General features: G+C 44.6%; 1 protein-coding gene across 1 annotated transcript in view; it reads left to right on the top strand.

The window, feature by feature from the left end:
- Nucleotides 1-21,938, top strand: part of PGAP4 (post-GPI attachment to proteins GalNAc transferase 4) — a 28,284-nt gene extending 6,346 nt beyond the window's left edge. The window contains exon 2 of the mRNA XM_044297185.1: nucleotides 18,646-21,938. Within this exon, the coding sequence (XP_044153120.1) occupies nucleotides 18,772-19,977 (1,206 nt within the window). The 5' untranslated portion in view covers nucleotides 18,646-18,771 and the 3' untranslated portion in view covers nucleotides 19,978-21,938. The remainder of the gene's footprint in view (nucleotides 1-18,645) is intronic.
- Nucleotides 21,939-25,603: the final 3,665 nt, after the last annotated feature.

The raw sequence follows: 25,603 nt of genomic DNA, 5'->3' as shown, positions 1-25,603 counted from the left end.
GCCACCCTATCCAGTGGTTTCTAAAATGGGGTCACTTTTTTGGAGGGGTGCATCAGGGGGGCTTCAAATGGGACATGGTGTCAAAAAGCCAGTCCAGCAAAATCTGCCTTCCAAAAACCGTATGACATTCCTGTCCTACGCCCTGCCGTGTGCCCGTACAGCAGTTTACGACCACATATGGGGTGTTTCTGTAAACTACAGAATCAGAGCCATAAATATTGAGTTTTGTTTGGCTGTTAACCCTTGCTTTGTGTAACGGAACACCTGGCACCCCGACCGGGTACCTCCGTCGATGCTCCTAGTGCTTTCTGAGGACTCCAAGCACTCCACCTGACACTGTACGCACTGCAGACCCTACGAATCGCCGCAGCTTGGTTGGGGTCTCACCGTCCTCCACCCACGCTGAACCCCCGGGCTTCAGCTTCCAGTGGGTGAACCTCTCCTACATCCAGAGAGCAGGAACCATGAACAAGCTCTTACAAGAGCTTATACTCGGGAGTATTGTGATATAGCAATCCCCAAGAGTGTAGTTATCGCATTCCCCAAACATGACCCAAAACTTCATGAAGGTATAAAGCAGCCTCACTTTATTGAGGGCTACCTGCCCGTATTTATGCAGGTCCCCATCTGGTGGACATGCCCTAGGGGACCAGAAAGAAGACTGGGACACAGGACAGATATGTAGCAATTCAGGATACACAGACACAACACATCCCCACAATGCATCATGGTTTCCTCCTCTCTGCCCTGGAGACACCCGAGGAGCAATTCAATTATCTCTCAGGACAAAGGGAAATCGCCAATACACATGTGGAGACAACAGGACAGAAATCACAATTTAAACACATAATGTCACACCCTTACAGTAAACACAGATATTTAACATATCCCCAGATAGCTCAAGTCTGAGTGCATATTATTAGGTGAATGGCACTCCATCCAGACTACACGAATACAATAAAATTAGCTATCTGTGTACCCTCACATAACAAAATACAATTCCAAAGACAGATTTAAGCTGTGCGGCCGGTCTGTCTTCTCCTTTAAAGTTAGTATGGGCCATAATCCTGAGGCAAGAGGCTGGTAAACAGGCCTCTCCAAAACCCAGTGGCGAGGTTGGTTTCGCCACACTTTGTAACTGGAAAAAAATAATAAAAATGGAAAATCTGCCAAAAAGTGAAATTTTATCTCTATTTTCCATTAATTCTTGTGGAACAGCTAAATCGTTAACAAAGTTTTTAAAATCAGTTTTGAATACCCTGAGGGTGTAGTTTCTAGAATGGGGTCATTTTTGGGTTGTTTCTATTATGTAAGCCTCACAAAGAGACTTCAGACCTGAACTGGTCAAATTTCAAGATTTGCTTCTAAACTTCTAAGCCTTGTAACGTCCCCAAAAAATAAAATGTAATTCCCCAAATGATCTAAACATGAAGTAGACATATGGGGAATGTAAAGTAATAACTATTTTTGTAGGTATTACTATGTATTATAGAAGTAGAGAAATAGAAACTTTAAATTAAATTTGGTATTTTTTATTTTTTTTATAAATAAAAATGAAGTACAATATGTGACAAAAAACAATCTCAGAATGGCCTGGATAAGTCAGTGTTTTAAAGTTATCACCACATAAAGTGACACTGCTCAGATTTGCAAAAAATGGCCTGGTCCTTAAGGTGAAAATGAGCCCGGTCATTAAGAGATTAAAGACTTATTCGGGGAGGTCACACACTTCTAAAGAGCCTATCCCCAAGATATGTCACAAAACGGAAGTCTCTGATACGTTGCCTGGAATCTTGGCGCTGCTGATCCTAAAAAGTGACATGGGTCAAAGTCACCATGTGATTCACTGTAAGTCTTGTATAGGAACGCGGTGCCGAATTTCTCATCCAATTCCTCTTTACACCATAAGGGCTCATTTCCTTTTTGTCCACCATGACAGCTTGACCATGAGATTGACCCCTTGACCTCTGTAGGGGCAGGAACACAGAGTTTAAAAGGCCACCACCCACTCTCACCCTTTAAATACCTGGTGAAGGTCCTTTCCCTTCCCTCTGCCCTCCTGCAGTTTATTCTAAAGCTGGGCAGAGCAGGACTTTCTGGAGTAGATTTTGTCCCTGTACAGCAGGGGCCTATTATCTCTCCGCATGCGCAGGATCCTCCTTCCCCTTCTCGGTGGAAGCTGACCGTGCAATACAGAACACGCGGCACGCCGCAGCGCTGTACTCTGTTCTTTGCCTGCAGGGGGGCAGAGCTTGGATGACGTCGGGGGCAGAGCCGGTTGTAAAAGTGGCAGATTCAAACAAGACACCGCTGCTTCCAGAGTGGTGTTCTTCCTCCAAAATAGGATGTCAGCTCCTGGTGCCCCTGTAGGCCAGATGGATCCTACAGACACTCCCTCGGCTACTCCAACCGTGAGTTCCCCTCTGGGGAGAATATGTATCACTTTGACATGCTTTTTGTGTGTGGTCTCCTGATACCTGGTTGCTCCTCTCTTATAGGGAGTGAAAGAGCCCAGAATTAAATCCAAATTCTCTAGATGTTCAACTTGTACTATGAGACTTTCTGAAAATCGTAAAAAGCTCTGTCAGTCTTGCATTAATGAGCTTGTAAAAGAAGAGCAACCATCAATCCTTATGGAAGTTAAATCCATGATCCAGAATGAGATAAAATCCTCCCTGGCCTCCCTCAAATCCATTCCTCCTGCTCCACCTGCGAAAAGGTCTAAGGCTGGGTTCACACCTGAGCGTTTTACAGCGCGTTCCTACGCGCTGTAAAACGCTCAACAAGGAGAAACCAATGATTCCCTATGGGAATGGTTCACACTTGGGCGTTTTACAGCGCGTACGATCGCGCTGTAAAACGCCCGACGCTCCAAAAAGTACATGAGCGACTTTTGGGGCGTTTGTGGCCATAGGACACTGTAGTGAATCACACAAACGCGCGTCAAACGCGCGTTTACTATTACAAAAACGCGCATAAAAATGCGCGTCAAAAACGCGCGTAAAACGCGCGTTTGCGCAACGCTCAAGTGTGAACCCAGCCTAAGATGTCTGTTCCATCCTCCTCTGAAGTGGAGGACGTGGACGAGGAGGCTTCCACCTCTAGACAGAACATTGATATGGATGTTCTATCAGAGGGAGAAATTACGGAAGATAGTAAAAAATATTTTTCCATAGCATCACCACGACGGCCCTACAATGAGATTGACCTTTGTAGGGGCAGGAAGCAGAGAAAGGTTTAAATACCCCCTTCCCACCACCAAACACCAGTGTTTCCTGTCCCTACAGAGGACAGGGGCGGAGAAAGGTCTCCATGTGCAGCAGCCGTGGAGATGAAGGTCTTGAATTGGATGTGGAGTCGCGTACCTGTTTCAGCGGGACCCCCCTGTCAGCCCGCGGTCTTGTAGTAACACTGGGCAGGCGGAGATGGAGCGCAGACGCCCGCTGGTTTACCTAAGCCACAGCCGGGTTGCGCGCCCAGCGCCATGCAGCGCTATGCAAATTTGTCACTTCCGGCCAGCAGTGACGTTACCGGAAGTGACGCGGACGGCTTCTGAGGGCGGGAGAATTCAAATGGATCCCCCTACTGCAGCGTCCTGTGAGTGCTTACTCTCTCTGGCTATTCTCCAGGATGTCTGCGTCTGAGCACACTGAGACCTCTACCCTGCCGTCCGTAAGTTCCCCATAGGGGAGAGTTTGTTTCTTCTCTCACCTGGGGACACTATTGTGGATCTTTTTCCCTGGTTCTAATGGGATTTTTTTCTTGGCTGTTCCAGACGGCTAAAGATCCGCTGAGAAAGACAAAGAGATCCTTAAAGTGTATTTCATGCTTTAAACGTTTACCTGATGACCATCCTAAGAACTTGTGCGGGGACTGCATTTTATAAAATTGTCCGTGAGGAACAGCCGTCCCTCATGGACGAAATTAGATCTATGATGCAGGAAGAGATTCAGTCCTCCTTTGCGGCCATTTCTGCACTACAAACAGAGAAACACGCTTTTACGGAGCCCCCCGCCAAACGTCACAAATCAGGCGATTATGTTTCATCAGATTCTGAAGATTATGGTGATTCGGCTTCCTCTTCTAGATACATGGAGGATGAAGATAAACTCTCTGAGCGAGAATTTTCAGACAGCAGAAGGAAATTTTATTTCTCTTCTGAAGATATGCCCGAGCTTTTAAAAGCTGTTAGGGTTACTATGGGGGTAGAGGAGGTGCATTCTACTCCATCAGTGCAAGGTGAGATGTTCGGAGGTCGCAGGGTGAAGAAGTCCAAAGTCTTCCCTATTAATGAAAACATCAAGGGGATGATTTTGGATGAATGGGCGGATCCGAAGAAACGGCTAGGAGTTGCCAAATCCTTCCAAAACCGGCTTCTTTTTGATCAGGAAGAGGCTAGGACCTTTAATACCATCCCTAAAATTGACGCCCAGGTAGCTAGGGTCAATTAAAAAAAAACAGCCTACCATTTAAAGATGCCTCACAGCTCAAAGATCCGTTAGATAGGGAGGCAGACGGCCTATTGAGAAGGTCATGGGAGGCGGACATGTTCACACTTAAATCAAACATAGCGGCCACATCAGTTGCCAGATCTATGTATGTCTGGCTCTCTGAGTTAGAAAATAGGGCTTCTAGCGATTCCTCAACGACAGAGATTTTGAGCGCTATTCCCCTAGCGGACACCTCCGCTGAGTCGGTAGGCTTTGCAGCAAGGGATGCGGGTCTGTCCAATGCGGCTCGCCGGGCCTTGTGGGTTAAATGTTGGTCGGGTGACAAGGTGTCGAAATCCAGACTATGTGCCATTCCCTTTTCTGGGGAGTATGTCTTCGGCCCAGAATTAGACAAGATCTTTAGAAAAAGCCTCCGATAAAAAGAAGGGGTTCCCGGAGGAAGAAGTCTATAGGAGGAAGTATCCCTTTTGTGCACCTTCTAACCAAAGTAAACAATACAGTGGTAAGGGCAAGTCAGGCCGTTTCAGTTATCCCAAAGGGGGGAGAGGTAAGGGAGCTCCCTCCTCTGCCCCCCAAAAAGGAAACGAAAACCAGTGACATCAGTGTAGGGGGGAGATTGAAGATGTTTTTTTTTTTTTTTTCCCCGTTGGGAGAAAATAACCTCAAACTCATGGGCTCTGAGGATTATAGAGTTGGGATACAGAATCCAGTTCTCAGATCCTCGCCCAAAAACATTCATAGTCACCAAGATTGCTGTCCCAGACCCCAATCATCCTATTCGCGTGGGCATTCGAGAACTACTCGCAAAAGGGGTAGTGGCGGAGGTACCACTGTCCGAACAGGGAAAGGGGTTCTATTCGAACCTCTTCCTAGTAAAAAAAGGAGTACATTACCTATCAGAAATTCAGGCTGGAGACCCTAAAATCCATAGTTCCTCTGCTCCAGAACAATTCAGTAATGTGCACAGTCGACCTGACCGACGCTTACTATCATGTCCCGATACATCCCAGCTCTCAGCGGTTCCTGAGGTTTGCAGTCTGAGACCATCTGGGCAGAATTCTCCATTTTCAATTCACCTCTCTCCCCTTCGGCATATCCTTAGCCCCTCAAGTTTTTACAAAACTAATGATCGAGATAGTTGCCTATCTAAGGAAGGAAGGTCTGACAGTTTTTCTATACTTAGACGATTTTCTGATCTCAAACTGTTCTGCTCTTCTTCTGCAGAGAGATCTGAATTTCTTCCGTCAGACCCTAGAGGGATTAGGTTGGTTGATAAACATAGGAAAATCACAGTTAGAACTGACAACAAGGATCCAGTTCTTGGGGGGTCATTCTGGACTCCCAGAGACAGCTAACTTGTTTGCCTCTGAGCAAGATACAGGACATCCAAAAGAGAATCTCCATCTTCAACTCCAAGATGTTCTACTCCATCAGAGACTCAATGAGTCTCTTAGGGATCCTCACATCCTGCATACCATCCTTTCAGTGGTGCCAGATCCACCTCCGAACCTTGCAGATGTGGATCCTCAGGGTTTGGGACAGAAGGGAGTCTTCCCTAGACCAAAAGGTGATCATCCCTCAAAGGATAAAAATCCCCCTTTTTTGATGGAAGAACAGGCTCAATATCTCCAAGGGGGTGACGTGGTCAAAGAATCCCTATACCCAAATCACCACGGATGCAAGCCAGTATGGCTGGGGAGCGAAGGTCGGAGATGTTTACTACCAAGGAGTCTGGCCAAAGTCGATCAGTCTCCAGTCGTCAAATTTTCTAGAATTGATGGCAGTCTGGGAAACGCTAAAGCAAGCCAAAATTCATCTTCAAGGCCATCACGTAAGAGTCCTGTCAGATAATACGACAGTGATGAGATATTTAAATCATCAGGGAGGCATGGGATCAAGCAGCCTGCTGGATTTGTCAGCAAGCATATTCATCTGGGCAGGAGAGAATGTTCATTCAGTGACTGCAGTCCACCTAAAGGGGTCCTTAAATGTGGAAGCAGACTACCTCAGCCGGGCAAAGATAGACCACTCAGAATGGTCCTTAAACAAGGAAGTTTTCCTGACTATGTCGGACAAATGGGGGATACCAGCAATAGATCTCTTTGCCACTTGGATAAACTCAAAATTGCCAGTTTTTTGTTCCCTAAATCCCAGAGACGGCCCGAAATTTCTGGACGCATTCTCTTTCAGATGGAATCGAGGAGACTTCAGGACTTCAGTCATACTAGTAACACCCTACTGGCCAAAGAAGACCTGGTTCCCAATCTTGTGGAACCTTGCCAGCGAGGATCCTTGGATTCTGCCAAAGAGAAGAGACATCCTTCACCAAGGTCCGATTCTACACCCAGACCCGGACTTTCTCAACCTAGCCTGGATCCTGAGACCCAAATTCTAAAGCATCGGGGACTATCTGATGCAGTAATTTCCACCCTCAAAACTTTCAGAAAGAAAGTTACCTTTTTAATCTACCTGAAGATCTGGAAACGTTTCTGCTCGTGGTCAGGTTTGCCCTCGCCAAACACCTCAGCTCCAAATATCCAAATAATTCTGGACTTCTTACAAAAAGGTTTTGACATGGGATTGAGACCGTCCACACTCAAGGTCTAGGTATCAGCCGCTTATATGACACCGAATTGGCAAACCATAGGTGGATAAGGCAATTCATGAAGGCAATAACGAGGTCACGTCCGAATCTAAGGTCCCAGGTCCCAATCTGGGATTTAAACATTGTCCTTAGGGGACTATCACATCCTCCATTTGAGCCTCTGAGTGACTGTTCCTTGAAACTAAAATCTTACAAAACTGCATTCCTGGTGGCCATCACCAGAAAAATCGGTGAGCTACAAGCACTATCGATTAGAGAGCCCTACCTACAGGTCCTGGACGACAAGATAATTCTAAAACTAGATCCGTGTTTTCTACCGAAAGTAGTCTCAAAGTTTCATAAAGACCAGGAGATCACTCTACCTTCACCGTTTAACAACACGTCTAATGATTGGGAATCTACCCTTCATTCGCTTGATGTTAGACGGGCAGTGCTTGATTACTTAGAAACCACAAAAGACTTCAGGAAGTCAGACTGCCTCTTTATCCAGCTTGGAGGCAGAAACAAGGTTCAGAAAGTTTCCAAGTCCTCCATTGCCAGATGGATTTAAGCTACCATTGCTTCTTGTTATTCCTTACATATTCTATCTTGTCCTGATAATATCAGAGCCCACTCTACTAGGGCAATGTCGTCTTCTCAAGCGGAAAGAGCGGGTGTCTCCCTTGAGGAGATCTGTAAGGCAGCCACTTGGTCCAGCATCCATACTTTTGCCAAACATTGTAGATTGGACCTTTTCAAAAAGACCAATATGTCTTTTGGACAAAGTCTGCCAGTCTGTGTCCCCCCCTTAAATTCATATTTGATATACCTCATTGTAGGACCGTATTTCCCTCCCTGTTCGTTACTTTGGGGTGGATATGAAGAAATATCTTCTTCTCCTATTTATTTATTTTTTGCACGTGTGTATCCACCACCTCTTACTCTGGTATTTTGGAAGCACTGGTGTTTGGTGGTGGGAGGGGGGTATTTAAACCTTTCTCTGCTTCCTTCCCCTTCAGAGGTCAATCTCATTGTAGGGCCGTCGTAGTGATCTCACTACGGAAAATGAATTACCGGTAAGTACTAATTCCGGCTTTTCTCTTCTGAAGATATGGAGGAATTAAGAGCTGTGAGAACCACCATGGGCATATAGGGCATACAAAAGCCCTGGTCATTCCAGGATGAGATGTTTGGTGGCCTTAGATAAATGTTCCCAGTAAATTGAAAATATTAAAGCAAAAAGGAGATTAGGTGTTTCTAAGGAGTTTAGGAACAGACTGCTGTTTGATCAAGCTGAAGTAAAGCTCTTTAATGAAACACCAAAGATTGATGTCCAGGTAGCAAAGGTCATCAAAAAGACCTCTCTTCCTTTTAAGGATTCCTATAAACTACAGTATCCAATGGAAAGAAAGGCTAATGCTCTACTGAAAAAATCCTGGGAAGCATCTATGTTTGGAATAAAAACGAACATAGCGGCAACATCAGTGGCTAGATCCATGTACTTTTGGATCAGCGAATTAGAAAACCATAATAAAAACAAGACTCCTAGAGAAGAAATTCTAAACTCTATTCCCCTTCTCAGGTCAGCCACAGCATTCTTGGCGGATGCCTCGGCTTAATCCATTAGGTTCGCCGCAAAAGATGCTCTCTCTAATTCAGCGAGAAGACCATTGTGGATGAAGGCCTTGGGGGGTGGGGGAGATAAAACGTCTAAAGCTAAGTTATGCTCTATTGTTGTTTTCTGGAGAGTATGTGTTTGGTCCAGTCTTAGACTCTATTCTCAAAAAAGCAGCTGATAAAAAGAAAGGGTTCCCTGAAGAGAGTAAAAAGAAGCCCTTTCATGCCTTTAACCCTCAGTCTACGGCAGGGGTTTCCTCCTCAATCCCCAAAATTAACAATCCGATTTAACAATGACGCCAAAGTTGGGGGATGGTTGAGAAGTTTTCTATCCCAGTGGGAATCCATGACCCGGAACCCCTGGGCCTTGGACATCATAGAAAACGGTTACAGGATAGAATTCTCCTCAACTCCTCCAAAGAGATTCCGGATAACCTCACACAGCCAGATCGTGTTAGTAAAAACTTGGCAGGGAGCCTTAGATTTAATAGACTCAAAAGTGGTAACAGAAGTCCCCGAACTAGAAAAGGGAAAAGGTTATTATTCAAACCTTTTTTTATAGTCCAAAACCCATAAAAAAGGGTAAACAAAGCCATTACCTACAGAAAATTCTAAATGGAGTCTATTTCTTCCATTATCCCTTTTAATAAAAAAAAACTGAGCCTTCATGGCATCCATAGAGCTAAAAGACTCATATTACCACGTCCCCATACACAAAAATTCACAAAAATACCTCCGATTTGCATTAAGACAGTCAGTTCACTACTCTACCCTTCGGGATAGCTTCCACCCCAAGGGTCTTGGCAAAATTGGTGGTGGAAATGATCTCCCCCTTCAGGACAGAAGGATTAAAAATGTTTCCATACCTAGACGACTTTCTTATTATAGGCAACTCGGAACTAGAAACATCCAGTCAAACGGATTACCTGATTCACAAATTCACGGATTTGGGTTGGTTACTAAATCGGAAAAAGTCTTGTCTAGCACCATCTACTCAAATGAAATTCCTAGGGGTGATGCTAAATTCTATTACCCAGATATTATCTCTACCACAAGAAAAGTTGGTATCATTCAGGGGAAAGATAAAGAGTTTCCAATCCCAAAGTTGGTGTTCTATCAGGAGTGCCATGAGCCTTCTGGGAATGATTACCTCATGCATCACTGCAGTGGCATGGTGTCAGGCCCATACCAGGATAACTCAATCCTGGATATTAGGGAAGTAAGACATAAACAGTCTTCCCTAGAGAAAAAGATAGCCATCCCCCTTCGCGTAAAATCAGATTTAAACTGGTGGACGGAAAAGAAGAATCTGTCTAGGGGCGTAGCCTGGTTGAGAAATCCAGAAGTCCAGATCATTACAGATGCAAGCGGTATAGGATGGGGGGCAAAGGTAGCCTCCTCAAACTACCAAGAAAGGTGGGCAAACGAGATAAGACAAAGATCATCAAACTACCGAGAGTTGAGAGCTGTCTGGGAGACTCTAAAAGTATCCCAAGAACTATTGTCAGGAAAACGTCTAAAAATATTCTCCGACAAGACAAACCTAAACACCGGGGGGGGGGCACAAGATCTCCAGTCCTAGGGGGTCTGGCGAATAGAATATTCTTCTGGGCAGAAAGAAATGTACTTTCAGTCATAGTGACCCATCTAAAAGGTACAGAAAACATAGACGCCGACTACCTCAGCAGAAAAATTTTACACCCAGGGGAGTGGTCCCTAAAACAAGAAATTTTTCAGAGAATTTCCGAAAGATGGGGAGTTCCTCAAATAGACCCAGTCGCGTCATAAAACAACGTGAAAGTGGGGCGTTTTTGTTCTCTAAACCCCAGAGAAGAGCCATGGGCAGTCAATGCCTTTTCAGTCAGGTGGACCTGGAATCTCGCTTACGCTTTTCCTCCCTGGGCCCTAATCCCTCAGGTACTGCAGAAAATGACCAATCCTTTAACAATAATACTGGTGGTTCCCTATTGGCCGAAGAGAAATTGGTTCCCCGTCCTGAAGGAATTAGCTCTGGAAGAGCCATGGAAAATACCTCTCCAGAAGGACATTCTATCACAGGGTCCCATCCTTCACCAAGATCCCAGCCTGTTCAAATTATCAGCATGGATCCTGTGAAGAAATCCCCCTTTTCTTTCAATATTGCTTCCTATGCCATTCGGTAGGTGTAACTACCGAATGAAGACCACCCTCCCTGGCTCATTAAACCTGAAAACCCGCTTCAAGTAAGCCCTCTTCGTGTGCGTCCAGCGTTCGTACTACCAAACGCCACGTGGATGAGGAGACCGTGGCCATCTTTCTGTCATCCGAACAAAGGCAGCGGGACTTGGTCGTCGAGTGTCTGGAATTAAAATCGGACACTCGACTCCCCGGACACCGGTCTCAAAACAAACAAACGCCGGATCTATATGTACCGAATAGCTAGAAGAGCGCTATTCTGTATTTTTTGGGGCATACGAAGTAGAGGAACAATCGCTGCTAGGAGCCAGGGGAATCCATGCGGTACTTTATTCGTTATCCCTTTTTTTAAAGTGACCGGCAAAAACGCCCAAACTTATGGAACTATTTTGGGCAGCCGACCCAGGGTGAACCGGTCACAAAAGACTTCCATGACTCTTTGAGAACCCCTAAACCGATCTGGGTGAAATTTGAATATGTGGATCACCCAGATTGGGGCGATCAGGGGACATATGATTTGTGGGGATACCTCATGTATAAAGGGGTGTTCCAATATTGGGGAAAACTGTGACTTTTCTGCCTAGAGATAATCAAGTTGTTACTTTATCAGGCTTGATTATCTTCAGGACTAGGGGAGGGCATTGTATGTTTATGCTAGAAGGGTTTTATGTTTCCATTGTACTTGATTGGCTATACTGTGTCCCTCCCTGTGGGATGTCCCCTTGCATAGGGACTTGCATAAAAAGCCTGTGTGTGATAATTAAAAGGTGTTCTATTTGTACCCTTCTTCTTGACTTGGGCTGATGTTTGGGGATCCGCATGCTTTATTAAGGGAATCATCTTATAAAGTTATTGGCATTTAGGAGGGAATTCGTCTACTTCAACTCCCGAACGGAACGCTATATTCACCAGGCTCTGGCGGTTTGGGAGGAAACTACCGAATGTGGTTGAAATATACTTGGTTTCCTTACAGATCCTGAACGCGAGATCTTAGAAAGTAGAGGTCTTTCAGATAAGTGATATTAATGTCCTCCTCTTGTATCCTGGGTACAATATGAGCAGCCGTATAAATTATAGAACAGTCTTGGCGTTGGTGCGCACATAACTTGGTGGTTCAATGCTCCCTCGGCGTCTCTTCCTGTTGCGTCGTCCTGGGCTCCTGGCGTCTCTTGCTGCGTCCCACGTGACCGGAAGAGTCTCTGTGTTGCTGCGGTCAGCTGAATGATTACGGCAGCTGTTTGCAGCCAGCTCTATTGAATGGATATGTGCTAGAGATTTTCTTTACAGAAGTCCTTAACTTGTTGGGCTATTATGGACCCAGATAACCCAACAAGTTAAGGACTTCTGTAAAGAAAATCTCTAGTACATATCCATTCAATAGAGCTGGCTGCAAACAGCTGATGTAATCGCTCAGCTGACCGCAGCAACACAGAGACTCTTCCGGTCACGTGGGATGCAGCAAGAGACGCCAGGAGCCCAGGACGCCGCAACAGAAAGAGACGCAGAGGGAGCATCGAACCACCAAGTTACGTGCGCACCAACGCCACCCAGGACCGGATCATCGCCCGCACATACTAGGGGACTGCTAACACAGAACTCTTACAGCCGCTTCCTGAGACCCACAACTAACGGGGTAAGACTGTTATATAATTTATACGGCTGCTCATATTGTACCCAGGATACAAGAGGAGGACATTAACATCCATGTTAACAACAGTCTATTTTACTTAACTTAAAACCTATCTTTTATATACTGTGCACATGTTATGTATTTTAAGTAAAGATATCTATACAGATTGATCACCTGTATAAGTAGGCAATTGGTACCACAGAGTGGCATACATATATAGTCTAATTGACTATCTATATCTTGACACCACTTGTGGCAAAGACATTACTACTGAATTGAAAGACCCAGTGGTGTACATTTTATATACAACTAATAAATAATCTCTTTTATATACCATATCTGCACTGATTGATATTGATTTATCTATATACCCAGTCATTTGAGTGCCCTCCATCTCCTGAATCTTTTATAGTGTATCCAATATTTTTGCAATAGGTGCTGCAATTTGGAGAGCGCACCTATCTGTGAATTGCTGACAGTAGAGCCTCTGTAACTCTCTATTTACTATTTATCTTTAAGATAAGGTTATTAATACACTAAAATCCAGCAGGAAAGAGTTACTTCTGCAATCTATCTCAAGATCTGGAGAAAATACTGCAGTTGACTAGCACAAGATTCACCAATAAATTCTACCCCAAGTATCAAAGATTTTAGATTTTCTCCAGAGGGGGCTGGATATGGGCCTCAGACCCAGTACACTAAAGGTACAGATATCCGCTTTGGGGGCATACTATGATACAGATCTAGCCAGCCATAGGTGGATAAGAAGATTTGTAAGAGCTGCTTCTAGATTAAGGCCATTTAAACCTGGTCTTGAAGGGCCTAATGAATTCTCTATTTACTCCCTTACAGAACATTTCAATTAAACATCTTACTTTCAAAGCTGCGTTTCTAATGGCTATAATATCAGCTAGACTCCTGGGAGAGATTCAGGCTCTCTCCTGCCGAGAGCCCTATCTCTCTATCTTTCCAGACAGGATAGTTTTAAAAAACTGGATCCGGGGTTTCTTTCAAAAGTCAACACGGATTTTCATAGAGACCAAGAAATCGTCGTCCCCTCTTTTCCGGAAGATGTAAAGAATTCATCTAAGGAACAATTTCAACTCCTGGATGTCAGGGAGACTATTATACAATACCTGGCAACAACATTTTTTTTTCTCGAAGGGATGACAATCTCTTTATTCAGTTTGCTGGGCAAAACAAAGGTAGAAAAGCATCCAAGGCTTCTATAGGTCGTTGGATTAAGTCAACTATATCCTGCTGTTACCAAATGTCAGGCCTTAGCAGTGGCTTCTTCATGGGCTGAAAGAGCGGACGTTTCCCTAGACAAGATCTGAAGGGCCACCTCCTGGTCTAATGTAAATACGTTCTTAAAACATTATCGTATTGATGTGTCTGCTTCTGCTGATTTGACCTTTGGACAGAAGATCCTGAAAGCAGTCTCCCTCCCTACTAAGTAATCTGATAGTTCTCATGGTTAAGCTGTCATGGTGGATGAAATGGAAAAACTTAATTAGACTTACCGGTAATTCTGTTTCCACCATGGCTGCTCTTAAATTCCCCCCCTGAAATTATAAGAGGGGCTAGAGTATGTGTGTATGTGTGTGTGTGTGTGTGTGTGTATATAGATAGATATAGAGAGAGAGAGATATACACACAGTACAGACCAAAAGTTTGGACACACCTTCTCATTCAAAGAGTTATCTTTATTTTCATGACTATGAAAATTGTAGATTCACACTGAAGGCATCAAAACTATGAATTAACACATGTGGAATTATATACATAACAAAAAAGTGTGAAACAACTGAAAATTTCATATTCTAGGTTCTTCAAAGTAGCTACCTTTTGCTTTGTATACTGCTTTGCACACTCTTGGCATTCTCTTGATGAGCTTCAAGAGGTAGTCACCTGAAATGGTTTTCACTTCACAGGTGTGCCCTGTCAGGTTTAATAAGTGGGATTTCTTGCCTTATAAATGGGGTTGGGACCATCAGTTGCGTTATGGAGGTCAGGTGGATACACAGCTGATAGTCCTACTGAATAGACTGTTAGCTGCTTTTTCTTGCCATAGTACTAATTCTAAGTAAAGAAAAACGAGTGGCCATCATTACTTTACGAAATGAAGGTCAGTCAGTCTGAAAAATTGGGAAAACTTTGAAAGTGTCCCCAAGTGCAGTCACAAAAACCATCAAGCGCTACAAAGAAACTGGCTCACATGCGGACCGCCCCAGGAAAGGAAGACCAAGAGTCACCTCTGCTGCAGAGGATAAGTTCATCCGAGTCACCAGCCTCAGAAATCGCAGGTTAACAGCAGCTCAGATTAGAGACCAGGTCAATGCCACACACAGTTCTAGCAGCAGACACATCTCTAGAACAACTGTTAAGAGGAGACTGTGTGAATCAAGCCTTCATGGTAGAATATCTGCTAGGAAACCACTGCTAAGGACAGGCAACAAGCAGAAGAGACTTGTTTGGGCTAAAGAAAACAAGGAATGGACATTAGACCAGTGGAAATCTGTGCTTTGGTCTGATGAGTCCAAATTTGAGATCTTTGGTTCCAACCACCGTGTCTTTGTGCGACGCAGAAAAGGTGAACGGATGGACTCTACATGCCTGGTTCCCACCGTGAAGCATGGAGGAAGAGGTGTGATGGTGTGGGGGTGCTTTGCTGGTGACACTGTTGGGGATTTATTCAAAAGGCATACTGAACCAGCATGGCTACCACAGCATCTTGCAGCGGCATGCTATTCCATCCGGTTTGCATTTAGTTGGACCATCATTTATTTTTCAACAGGACAATGACCCCAAACACACCTCCAGGCTGTGTAAGGGCTATTTGACCATGAAGGAGAGTGATGGGGTGCTGCGCCAGATGACCTGGCCTCCACAGTCACCGGACCTGAACTTAATCGAGATGGTTTGGGGTGAGCTGGACCGCAGAGTGAAGGCAAAAGGGCCAACAAGTGCTAAGCATCTCTGGGAACTCCTTCAAGACTGTTGGAAGACCATTTCAGGTGACTACCTCTTGAAGCTCATCAAGAGAATGCCAAGAGTGTACAAAGCAGTAATCAAAGCAAAAGGTGGCTACTTTGAAGAACCTAGACTATGACACATTTTCAGTTGTTTCACACTTTTTTTTTGTTATGTATATAATTCCACATGTGTTAATTCATAGTTTTGATGCCTTCAGTGTGAATCTACAATTTTCATAGTCGTGAAAATAAAGAAAACTCTTTGAATGAGAAGGTGTCTGTACCGTGTGTGTGTGTGTGTGTGTGTGTGTGTGTGTGTGTGTGTGTGTGTATGTATGTATGTATGTGTGTGTATGTGTATATATATATATATATATATATATATATATATATATATATATATATATATATATACACACAGGGAGTGCAGAATTATTAGGCAAGTTGTATTTTTGAGGATTAATTTTATTATTGAACAACAACCATGTTCTCAATGAACCCAAAAAACTCATTAATATCAAAGCTGAATATTTTTGGAAGTAGTTTTTAGTTTGTTTTTAGTTTTAGCTATTTTAGGGGGATATCTGTGTGTGCAGGTGACTATTACTGTACATAATTATTAGGCAACTTAACAAAAAACAAATATATACCCATTTCAATTATTTATTTTTACCAGTGAAACCAATATAACATCTCAACATTCACAAATATACATTTCTGACATTCAAAAACAAAACAAAAACAAATCAGTGACCAATATAGCCACCTTTCTTTGCAAGGACACTCAAAAGCCTGCCATCCATGGATTCTGTCAGTGTTTTGATCTGTTCACCATCAACATTGCGTGCAGCAGCAACCACACCCTCCCAGACACTGTTCAGAGAGGTGTACTGTTTTCCCTCCTTGTAAATCTCACATTTGATGATGGACCACAGGTTCTCAATGGGGTTCAGATCAGGTGAACAAGGAGGCCATGTCATTAGATTTTCTTCTTTTATACCCTTTCTTGCCAGCCACGTTGTGGAGTACTTGGACGCGTGTGATGGAGCATTGTCCTGCATGAAAATCATGTTTTTCTTACCTTGCAGACTTCTTCCTGTACCACTGCTTGAAGAAGGTGTCTTCCAGAAACTGGCAGTAGGACTGGGAGTTGAGCTTGACTCCATCCTCAACCCAAAAAGGCCCCACAAGCTCATCTTTGATGATACCAGCCCAAACCAGTACTCCACCTCCACCTTGCTGGCGTCTGAGTCGGACTGGAGCTCTCTGCCCTTTACCAATCCAGCCATCTGGCCCATCAAGACTCACTCTCATTTCATCAGTCCATAAAACCTTAGAAAAATCAGTCTTGAGATATTTCTTGGCCCAGTCTTGACGTTTCAGCTTGTGTGTCTTGTTCAGTGGTGGTCGTCTTTCAGCCTTTCTTACCTTGGCCATGTCTCTGAGTATTGCACACCTTGTGCTTTTGGGCACTCCAGTGATGTTGCAGCTCTGAAATATGGCCAAACTGGTGGCAAGTGGCATCTTGGCAGCTGCACGCTTGACTTTTCTCAGTTCATGGGCAGTTATTTTGCGCCTTGGTTTTTCCACACGCTTCTTGCGACCCTGTTGACTATTTTGAATGAAACGCTTGATTGTTCGATGATCAGGCTTCAGAAGCTTTGCAATTTTAAGAGTGCTGCATCCCTCTGCAAGATATCTCTCTCTATTTTTGACTTTTCTGAGCCTGTCAAGTCCTTCTTTTGACCCATTTTGCCAAAGGAAAGGAAGTTGCCTAATAATTATGCACAATAATTATGCACAATAATTAAGCATCTCTTCATACTCTAGCCCCTTATAATTTCAGGGGGGGAATTTAAGAGCAGTCATGGTGGAAACAGAATAGACTTACCGGTAAGTCTAATTACGGTTTTTCTGATAACCCGGACATGGGAACAAGGGCTTAAATCCACCAGAACTCACTCCCCTCCAATCCACACAACCTGTAGGATACCAATGGGTTTGCAAGATAGTGAAGCACTCCCTCATCTGTTTTAGATAAAATGGTTTATTATACTGACAAGTATCCACTTGTAACAGGCAGGACACCCCTGACTAAGCTTAATTGCGTAACCTGGGTCAGGCAGTGTGGAGCTCTTTTACCTTTGTGATATGCCTGTTACAAGTGGATACTTGTGAGTATAATAAACCATTTTATCTAAAACGGACAAGGCAGTGCTTCACTATCTTGCAAACCCCTTGGTATCCTACAGGTTGTGTGGATTGGGGGAGTGAGTTCTGGTGGATTTAAGCCCTTGTTCCCATGTCCGGGTTATCAGAAATGAGCCTTATGGTGTAAAGAGGAATCGAATGAGAGAAATTCAGCAGCGTGGTACTCATTCCCCAAGTTATGATGGCATTGGACTTTGTTCCAATGCTCACCAGTCTTCAGCACCCTCACAGAATAGGAATTCTCCCTATGGGATTTTAGATGTTAGGATGATCATACCCATTTTGCCTGTGCTCTTATTACAAGTATGCGGACTGAACCAAAGGTGCATTTACACAGCCCGAGAATCGGGCAGATTATTGGGAATTACCGTTCCTCTGAACACCCATCAACGTAAATGTGCCGTCGATCACCCGATGAACAAGCGAAGCACTCAATCATCAGGTGATCCAGTTGTACATGCTGGCACCACCGATCATGGCTTCTGGGCAGCAGATTTTGCTGTCTAAACAGTGATCTGCTTCTTAGAAACCATGAATCTGTATGAGGATGAGGGATTCCAATAGCAATCCCTCGTCTTCATACTGTGAAGGAGATCGCTGCAAATACAGCGGTCTCCTTCACTGATCAAGCAGCCAACTATTGGGAAAGAACGATTCCCGACAATCACTCGCCCTATGTAAATCCAGCTTAAATTTGCCCCCACTTGGAGTTCATCTGCCTATTGGTTTATGTCTTTGTCTACCCCACTACTGCTGTTTGTTGTATGCTTCTTCTCAGGTTATATTATTATACTTGAAACACTAATTAAATTTCGACCCCATAGTTGTGGATTCGCTTTTTGGGTGTAGTTTGGGGAAGAGGCTCCAGACCAAATCACTTCATAAAGTGGGAGAGCTTAAAATGCACACCATTTTGAGCTTGAATCTGGGTAATTGGATCTCCAAACACATTGAAGTTACCATTTATGTTTCTGATTTATTCCTTTTGTTTTTCTTTTACAGGGATTCTGCTAACTTCAAGACATTAGGATTGTATAGGGAGAAATGAACAAGGTGGTCTTTGGGATGTGATATTAAAGGGTCAACTAGTCAAGGAGGTGGTTCAATATGTGATCTACAACCCTCATCATGTGCTTCTCTGCAGTAATCAGAACTCCTTGCTTCCATCTCTTGGCTCTCTTCATCATTACTCTATTTCTGGCCACTTTTTGTTTCCACGGCCTCCTGTATTCCCCCTTGTTTTCTCGCAGACTCCACCTCCAGCAATTAAGTCGGGATTTCTTACAGCAAAACTTGAAGGATGGGACTAATGACCTGAAACATTTTCAGCAGCTTGTTTCCCCAGGACCCTATAACATATCACTCCCTTGTAACCACAGACCCCTGGAGAGCTTGAAGGCAACACATGCAGGTACAAGCACACCCCTCATCATCACCATCATTACGACAAGACGCCGGCCTGAATACCATTACCTCCTGCAAGTTGCACATGGATTTCTTGATCGACTAAATGAATGTGGAACGGACTGTTCAGATTTTAAGCTTTTAGTCTGCAATGTGGACCCTGTGCCCAATGCACACACTGATGCCTGTCTCCTCTCCCACTTCTTGCCATCAGTGGCACGCTATCTTGATGAACACATAGCTGAAGCCCCCAACCGTTTTGAGCAGGAGAAGCAAGATTATGCCTACTGCCTGGCTTGTTCTCTGGAGCTCTACACTCCAGAATACGTGCTGCTGGTTGAGGATGATGCTGTCCCACTCAAAGATATTTTCAGTGCCTTCTTCCATTTAGTCCAAGTGCGTTTCCCTACAGAACCTCTAGGGGGAGGCCTGTACACAAAATTATATCATCCAGAAAGATTGCAGGGTTATGTGAACCCAGAGCCTATGCGGATTTTGGAATGGATTGGCCTGGGCGGGGTTTCGGGTTTGGCTCTCACTTGGTTGTACACCATTATTTTTTACCGACCACGGTTTAGCTGGCCTATGTTTGTTGTCTTGACTATTTATGTCATGTTGCTGGCAGAGCTCACAGGTAGGCATTACCTTCTGGAACTGCGCAGGGTGTCGCCTGCTCTTTACAACGTGGTGCCTGTCACAGAATGCTGCACACCAGCCATGCTGTTCTCTGAAACCTCTGCCCGGAGGACCTTGCAATATCTAGAGGAATTTCAATGTGCACCGGGTTATGCCAAGGATATTGCCCTGTACAAAGAACTTAGGAAAAGGAAGGAGTGGGCATGGGCACTGGAACCCAACCTGGTTAAACATGTAGGAATGTTTTCTTCTCTCAGAGGATGGTATGAAGGAGAAGAGCCTATGCTGCTATGATTGCGAGGAAATAAATGTTTATCCACTGCAATCCTAATAGAAACTGCACTACTATTGATTGGAGAGTCTACTTGCTACTCCCCCTCAGTAGCTTTATTCAGCTAGGGCTGTATCCATTAAAGGGGTTCTCCAACATTTGTGAAAATTTGGTGGGGGACGAGAGGCTTGATTAAATTATAATTTAAAAAAATTGCCTTTAAATTCTACCATGGCCATATGCTGTTATCATTCCTATGACCATTGCAGCCGATCATTGGCCTCAGCGTTCATATATGCCATTCATGAACACATGACTGCTGAGGCCAGTGATTGGTTTCAGGAGTCATGTGCTGCAGTTGATGACATCAAATTCATCGTTCCCATTTTAAAGGGGTTTACCGGACCTGTAAAAGGAAGATTACTTACCTGCTTCCCAGCGCTGTCAGTCAGTAAGTGGGACCGTCCAAATGACTCCAAAGGGTTTAATGAATTACAAGTTTTGCCAAATCTTTTCCCCTAAAACTACATATCAATCTGCTCAGCTCCTCCTTCTCTATAACTGCTGCCTGCAGACTGCATTACATTTTAGAGGGGCTTTCCACTTTATCATCTTTTTCACACTTACGTTGAAAACAGCAGTAAAGGGTATTTTTCTTTAGAATATCATCGTCGATGTCCTCCTCTGAGAAGTGCTCTTCATTGAATTACATCATGGGAAACTAGCTTTTGAGCTTTGAGTCATTGGAGACATACTTGTTCCTAGAAGGGTTGCCACATTTCCCCCCCAAAAAACAGTACTGGCAGGACAAAGGTTCTGTGAAATTGGAGGTGTGCATTTATGCAGTGACTTTCCATTCTATAATCTGCCGGCGTGTACAATAGTAAGAGGGTTAATGTTAGCATAGTTGGTGGTCTTAGGGTCACATAATACGTCATGGCTGTATGCACTCCGCCTCCTGGTGCGGACCTGTTGACTTTTATGGGTCTGCCAGATGCAGCAGAAGATGGGACATGTTTTTTCGCGGCATGGAGGCACAGACCCGGGAACACACGGAAGCCCTTCCATGTGCTTCCCGGTCCGTGCCTCCACACCACAAAAAATAGGACATGTCCTACCTTTCACTGCAGATGACAGACCCTTTCAAGTCCATTGGTCCTGTATGCAGAATGCACACAGCCAGTGCCCGTGTTTTGTGGATTTGCAGTTTGTGGACCACACAAGGGCCTGGCCTTCCAATGGTCATGTGAATGCGGCCTTATTTCATGACAAATGCCATTGAAAAAGTCACTTTCCTGCCATTTATTTAACGGCGTTATCCAAAGCTAAATAACCCCTGCTACAATGCCTGGGCCCGCAACATTGTGCATACTTACCAGCACCGGTGACCTGCCTCCTTGCATCACATGTGACGTAGCACAGGATGCAAGGGGGCAGGCCACCGCCGCGGCCTGCTATTGGCTGCACCCCCTTCATTGATGGATGTTGGATTCCTGCAGGCAGGGGAGACGCAAAGATGGCCATGGAGTGATCGGGGGAGGAAATCGGCAACCAGGTAAGCATGCACAGTGTCTCGGGTCCGGGCATTATAGCAAGGTTTAATGAGTCTTTGATAACCTCTTTAACACTTCAACTATTCCTTTTAGCCCTGTTACATCTGTATGTATTATATGGGGTGGTCAGGCAGCATGGCCCAACGCCTTATTCTTACTACAATAGGGGAACAGCCAAAGGCAGACGGGGACGAGCCTCCCTAGCTTGATGCAACCGACTAAGAATTTACTATATGAAAACGGGGCTTCATAAACATGTGGCAACGGTAGGACATGTATGTATATCACTCTAGTACTATTACACTAATGTCCCCAATCCCGGACAACCCCTTTAATAGCATATTATAGTAATGCATTACTAAAAGCCTGGAAGATATAATGTCATATCCTAATTTCTAATAAAATAAAACCTAAATTATTATTTTTGAAAACCTGTGTGATCTTTTTATGGGATCCAGATGCCTCCCCCCGCCTATAAGAAACCAGATGAGAGATTTTACATTATTAGTTATGCTTGGTACTATGGCTCCATTAAAGAGGTTTTCCAGTGTCTAGATCCTGAGGACCTTGAATGCTTCAGTACTCTGGCATGGCCGCTACACAGTGCATGGAGCTTTCTGCTTCCAGCGATACTGATGACCTCTATCCTGAGACTGTAGACTCCTTTTAAAGTGAATAAGGCTCAGCTGCAATTCCACACACAACCTGTGGATAAATGTGGCACTGTGTGAGGACAAAAGCCTTGTTCCATTGTGTACTACTCCTTTGAACTGTTCAGGCCCGGCTGATTCCGATTTGCAGTCATCATTGTTAGATATTTGGGTGAATTCAGACACTGCAGATTTGTTGCAAATACACAAATGGATCACAGATCAATCTATGCGAATTAGTCCTGCATCGATCCATGTTCGTGCCACCAAAATAACCCAATTCAGATGAATGAAGCACTCTCTGCCACACATGAATATACCCTACAGATGCTTCCTCTGATCCTCTGTCTTTTGGCCATGTCTTCTTAATAGTAGATCATGATGAGCTGCAGCTGCCTTGAAAACATGGTGCCCCCCACCACCAAGGCCAGTGTCTTTGGTCCAGGACATATGCCCCATGTGAGAGCTGTATTTCCCAGACCGAACACCACTCCTCTGAATTCAACTTGCAGCATCCTAATGATTTATGATGCTGTGAATTCTTGTCTCACTCCGGGTCTACTGAACTGTGGTGACATAATGCAGTGACTACAGTTCAGTAGACCGATGGGTGAGGTGGGAATTCACAGCATCATAAATCATTATGGTGCTGAGAGTTCACTTCAGACGAGCAGTGTTCAGTCTGAGAAATGCAGCTCTCGCATGGAGTGTGTTTCCTAGACTGGCCTAAAACAGTGGTTTGTACCTGGCACCTCCTGGTTTCCTTGCTCCGTCTGACCGCTTTCCTAAATTCATATGAAATAACAAGAGGGGATTGTGTGCAGTCATTTCGTGCATCCTCTGCAACCTTTACACACATTGCCCGTCTGCCTCTCCTGATCCCGAGGTGATCAGTGATATCTCGTGTTCTCTTTCCCGGTTTGCCACTCTCTCCACGGCAGGCAGCCTGCAAAGCCATGCAAAATCCATAGTAAGAACAGGCTTCCATGACCTACCTCCCCAAATGTTGTTTTTACTTCTCCTATAACTGGACAAGTCCTCAGAGCATTTACATGCTTGAAAAAGACTGTCTTCCGAAACATTGCATCACCGGATTAAAATCCAAATTTTGAAACCAATATTGAGTACTGTCCTGCATTTCTAATCTGGTCCACTAGGGGCGTGCTATCCATTGTATCTGTAGACAGGGATCAGCAACCTTCAGCACTCCAGCTGCTGTGCACCCACAGCTCCCAGCATGCACACCTAATCGGCTGTTCCTGTAACTCCCTCAGAAATGAAAGGAGGATTCTGGGAGTTGTAGTTTCAGAACAGCTGGTTAAGGGTCAATTTTTTATTTTTTTTATTTTGCGGCATGGAGGCACAGACCTGGGAACACACGGAAGCCCTTCCATGTGCTTCCGGGTCCGTGCCTCCACACCACAAAAAATAGGACATGTCCTACTAGTACAGTGACAATGCAGGTTAAGGGTCCATTCACACGTCCGCATCCGTTCCGCAATTTTGCGGAACAGGTGCGGACCCATTCATTTTCAATGGGGCCAGAATGTGCTGCCCGCATCCACATTTGCGGATCCGCACTTCCGTTCCGCTATTGCGGACAAGAAACTGCATTTTCTATGAGAGTGCCGGCGATGTGTGGATGGGCAAAACACATACGGACGTGTGAATGGACCCTTACTTTACCCCACACATGGCAGAAGAGGTTAATAGAAGAATACATTGTCAGCAGGATCCCCCCCAGGTGCATGGCGCCTAGGCTCCTCTGTGTTCCTAAGCCAAGTATCTCCTACTCATAAAATTAAAGGGGTTTTCCGGGTTCAGGCTGCTCTTTATTTCTAGCCTACATTACTATGGTAAGCCGAGACTTCTGCCCAGCACTTGACCCGGTGACGTCACTGGCACATATTTTTATTTATTTTTTAGCGCTGCAGAAGGCTGTTTTGGAGGCAGGTACTATGCAAAGTAGCCTCCAGCGGCACTAAAGAACACCCTTCTGTGCTGAGGACCTCACCGGGCTCAGTACTGGGTGGAAGTCTCTGCTTACCGTAGTGATGAGAAGCCCGATACGTCACCGGCACAAGGGAAAACACGTTCTTGTGCTGGACAATTGCGGCGTGTGAAGGGGGAGCATCGGAGCAAGGAAATGCACCACTTACATGTAAGCTAGAAATAAAGAGCAGCATATTACCAATATCGGCCCCTGGAAAACCCCTTTAAGTTAGGACTTTAATGCATAATTAATTTGCAGTAGGAGCATCTCCTTGCCTGCATGCACCACCAGGGGTACATGAACAACATGCTGAGAACCTAGCTTTCAATAGGAGTCCTGCAAAAAGGCATTTACCCACTGGCGCCACATGATATGTTTTTGGCTTTGCCTACATAATATTTTATATAGCGTCACCATGTTCCTCTGCACTTTACAACTTAAAGGGTACATGTTCAAGTCCAAAAAGACATCAAAGAATTACAGGCTAATATACAATTGAAACGCTAGAAGCGAGGGACCTGCTCTCAAGAGCTTATAATCTATGAGGAAATGGGAGCAACACAAAAGGTAACTTTTTTTGTTTTCTAAAGTGTTCCATCCATCTTTCATAATGGAGCAGTGTAGACGGAGCTGCATGAACTAGTGTGTTGAGTGTGGGGATTACTGTCAAAAGATGGCGTTTGGTTATAAAGAATTGGAGGGGGGGTTAAACTGGGAAGAGTCAGTTTACCATACATGATAAGGCTGCCTGAAAAGATTCCAGAAGAATCAGTAGAGAATGGTTGCCATTTGTTTTTCGCAGTCAGGTGATCATTAAAGGGGTATTCCCAGCTCAGACAATGGAGGCATATTGCTAGGATATGCCCCCATTGTGTGATAGGTGCAGTGTGGAGCTGTATGGAGACTTACTGGAAGTATTCCATGGTATGGAGACTTATTGGCAATGCTCCATTGGAAACAATATGCAAAGAAGTATCTCCCAAGACTCAGAATCCTCATGCAAGCCCCACCTATTGGAATTGACTCCTTATGAGTCAAGATCCAACTTTCCAACAAGCCTTGGGATTTGATGAGGAAATATAGCCGAGCTGGATATCCATCAGTAGACCGCTATTTTGGGGTGCTTGACCCTCATCAGTACAGAGTAGGATTATGGCTGGCTCAATGTGATGTCTTGGAAGTGGCTTAGACTGGGTGCGGAATCTCCTTACAAAGACCAGTCCTGTATGGAGACTTGCTGGAAGTACTCCATGGTATGGAAACTTATCGGCAAGCACTGGTGAGATGGTTCTCTTTCTTAGGAGATACCTCTTTGCAGGGTCAAATGAGACAAACAAAAGGAGGTTTGGGAGGGAGGGGGATCCAAGCTGATTGGTGACTGGGAGATTATTTCCTGCCTGATATTATCAATCTTACCTTTTGAAGTAAGTGCCCAGTGGCTACATGAGGATCA

The sequence above is a fragment of the Bufo gargarizans genome, chromosome 6 (genome assembly GCF_014858855.1).
Source record: "Bufo gargarizans isolate SCDJY-AF-19 chromosome 6, ASM1485885v1, whole genome shotgun sequence".
Lineage (NCBI taxonomy): Eukaryota > Metazoa > Chordata > Amphibia > Anura > Bufonidae > Bufo > Bufo gargarizans.
This window is presented reverse-complemented; position numbering and strand designations above follow the sequence as displayed.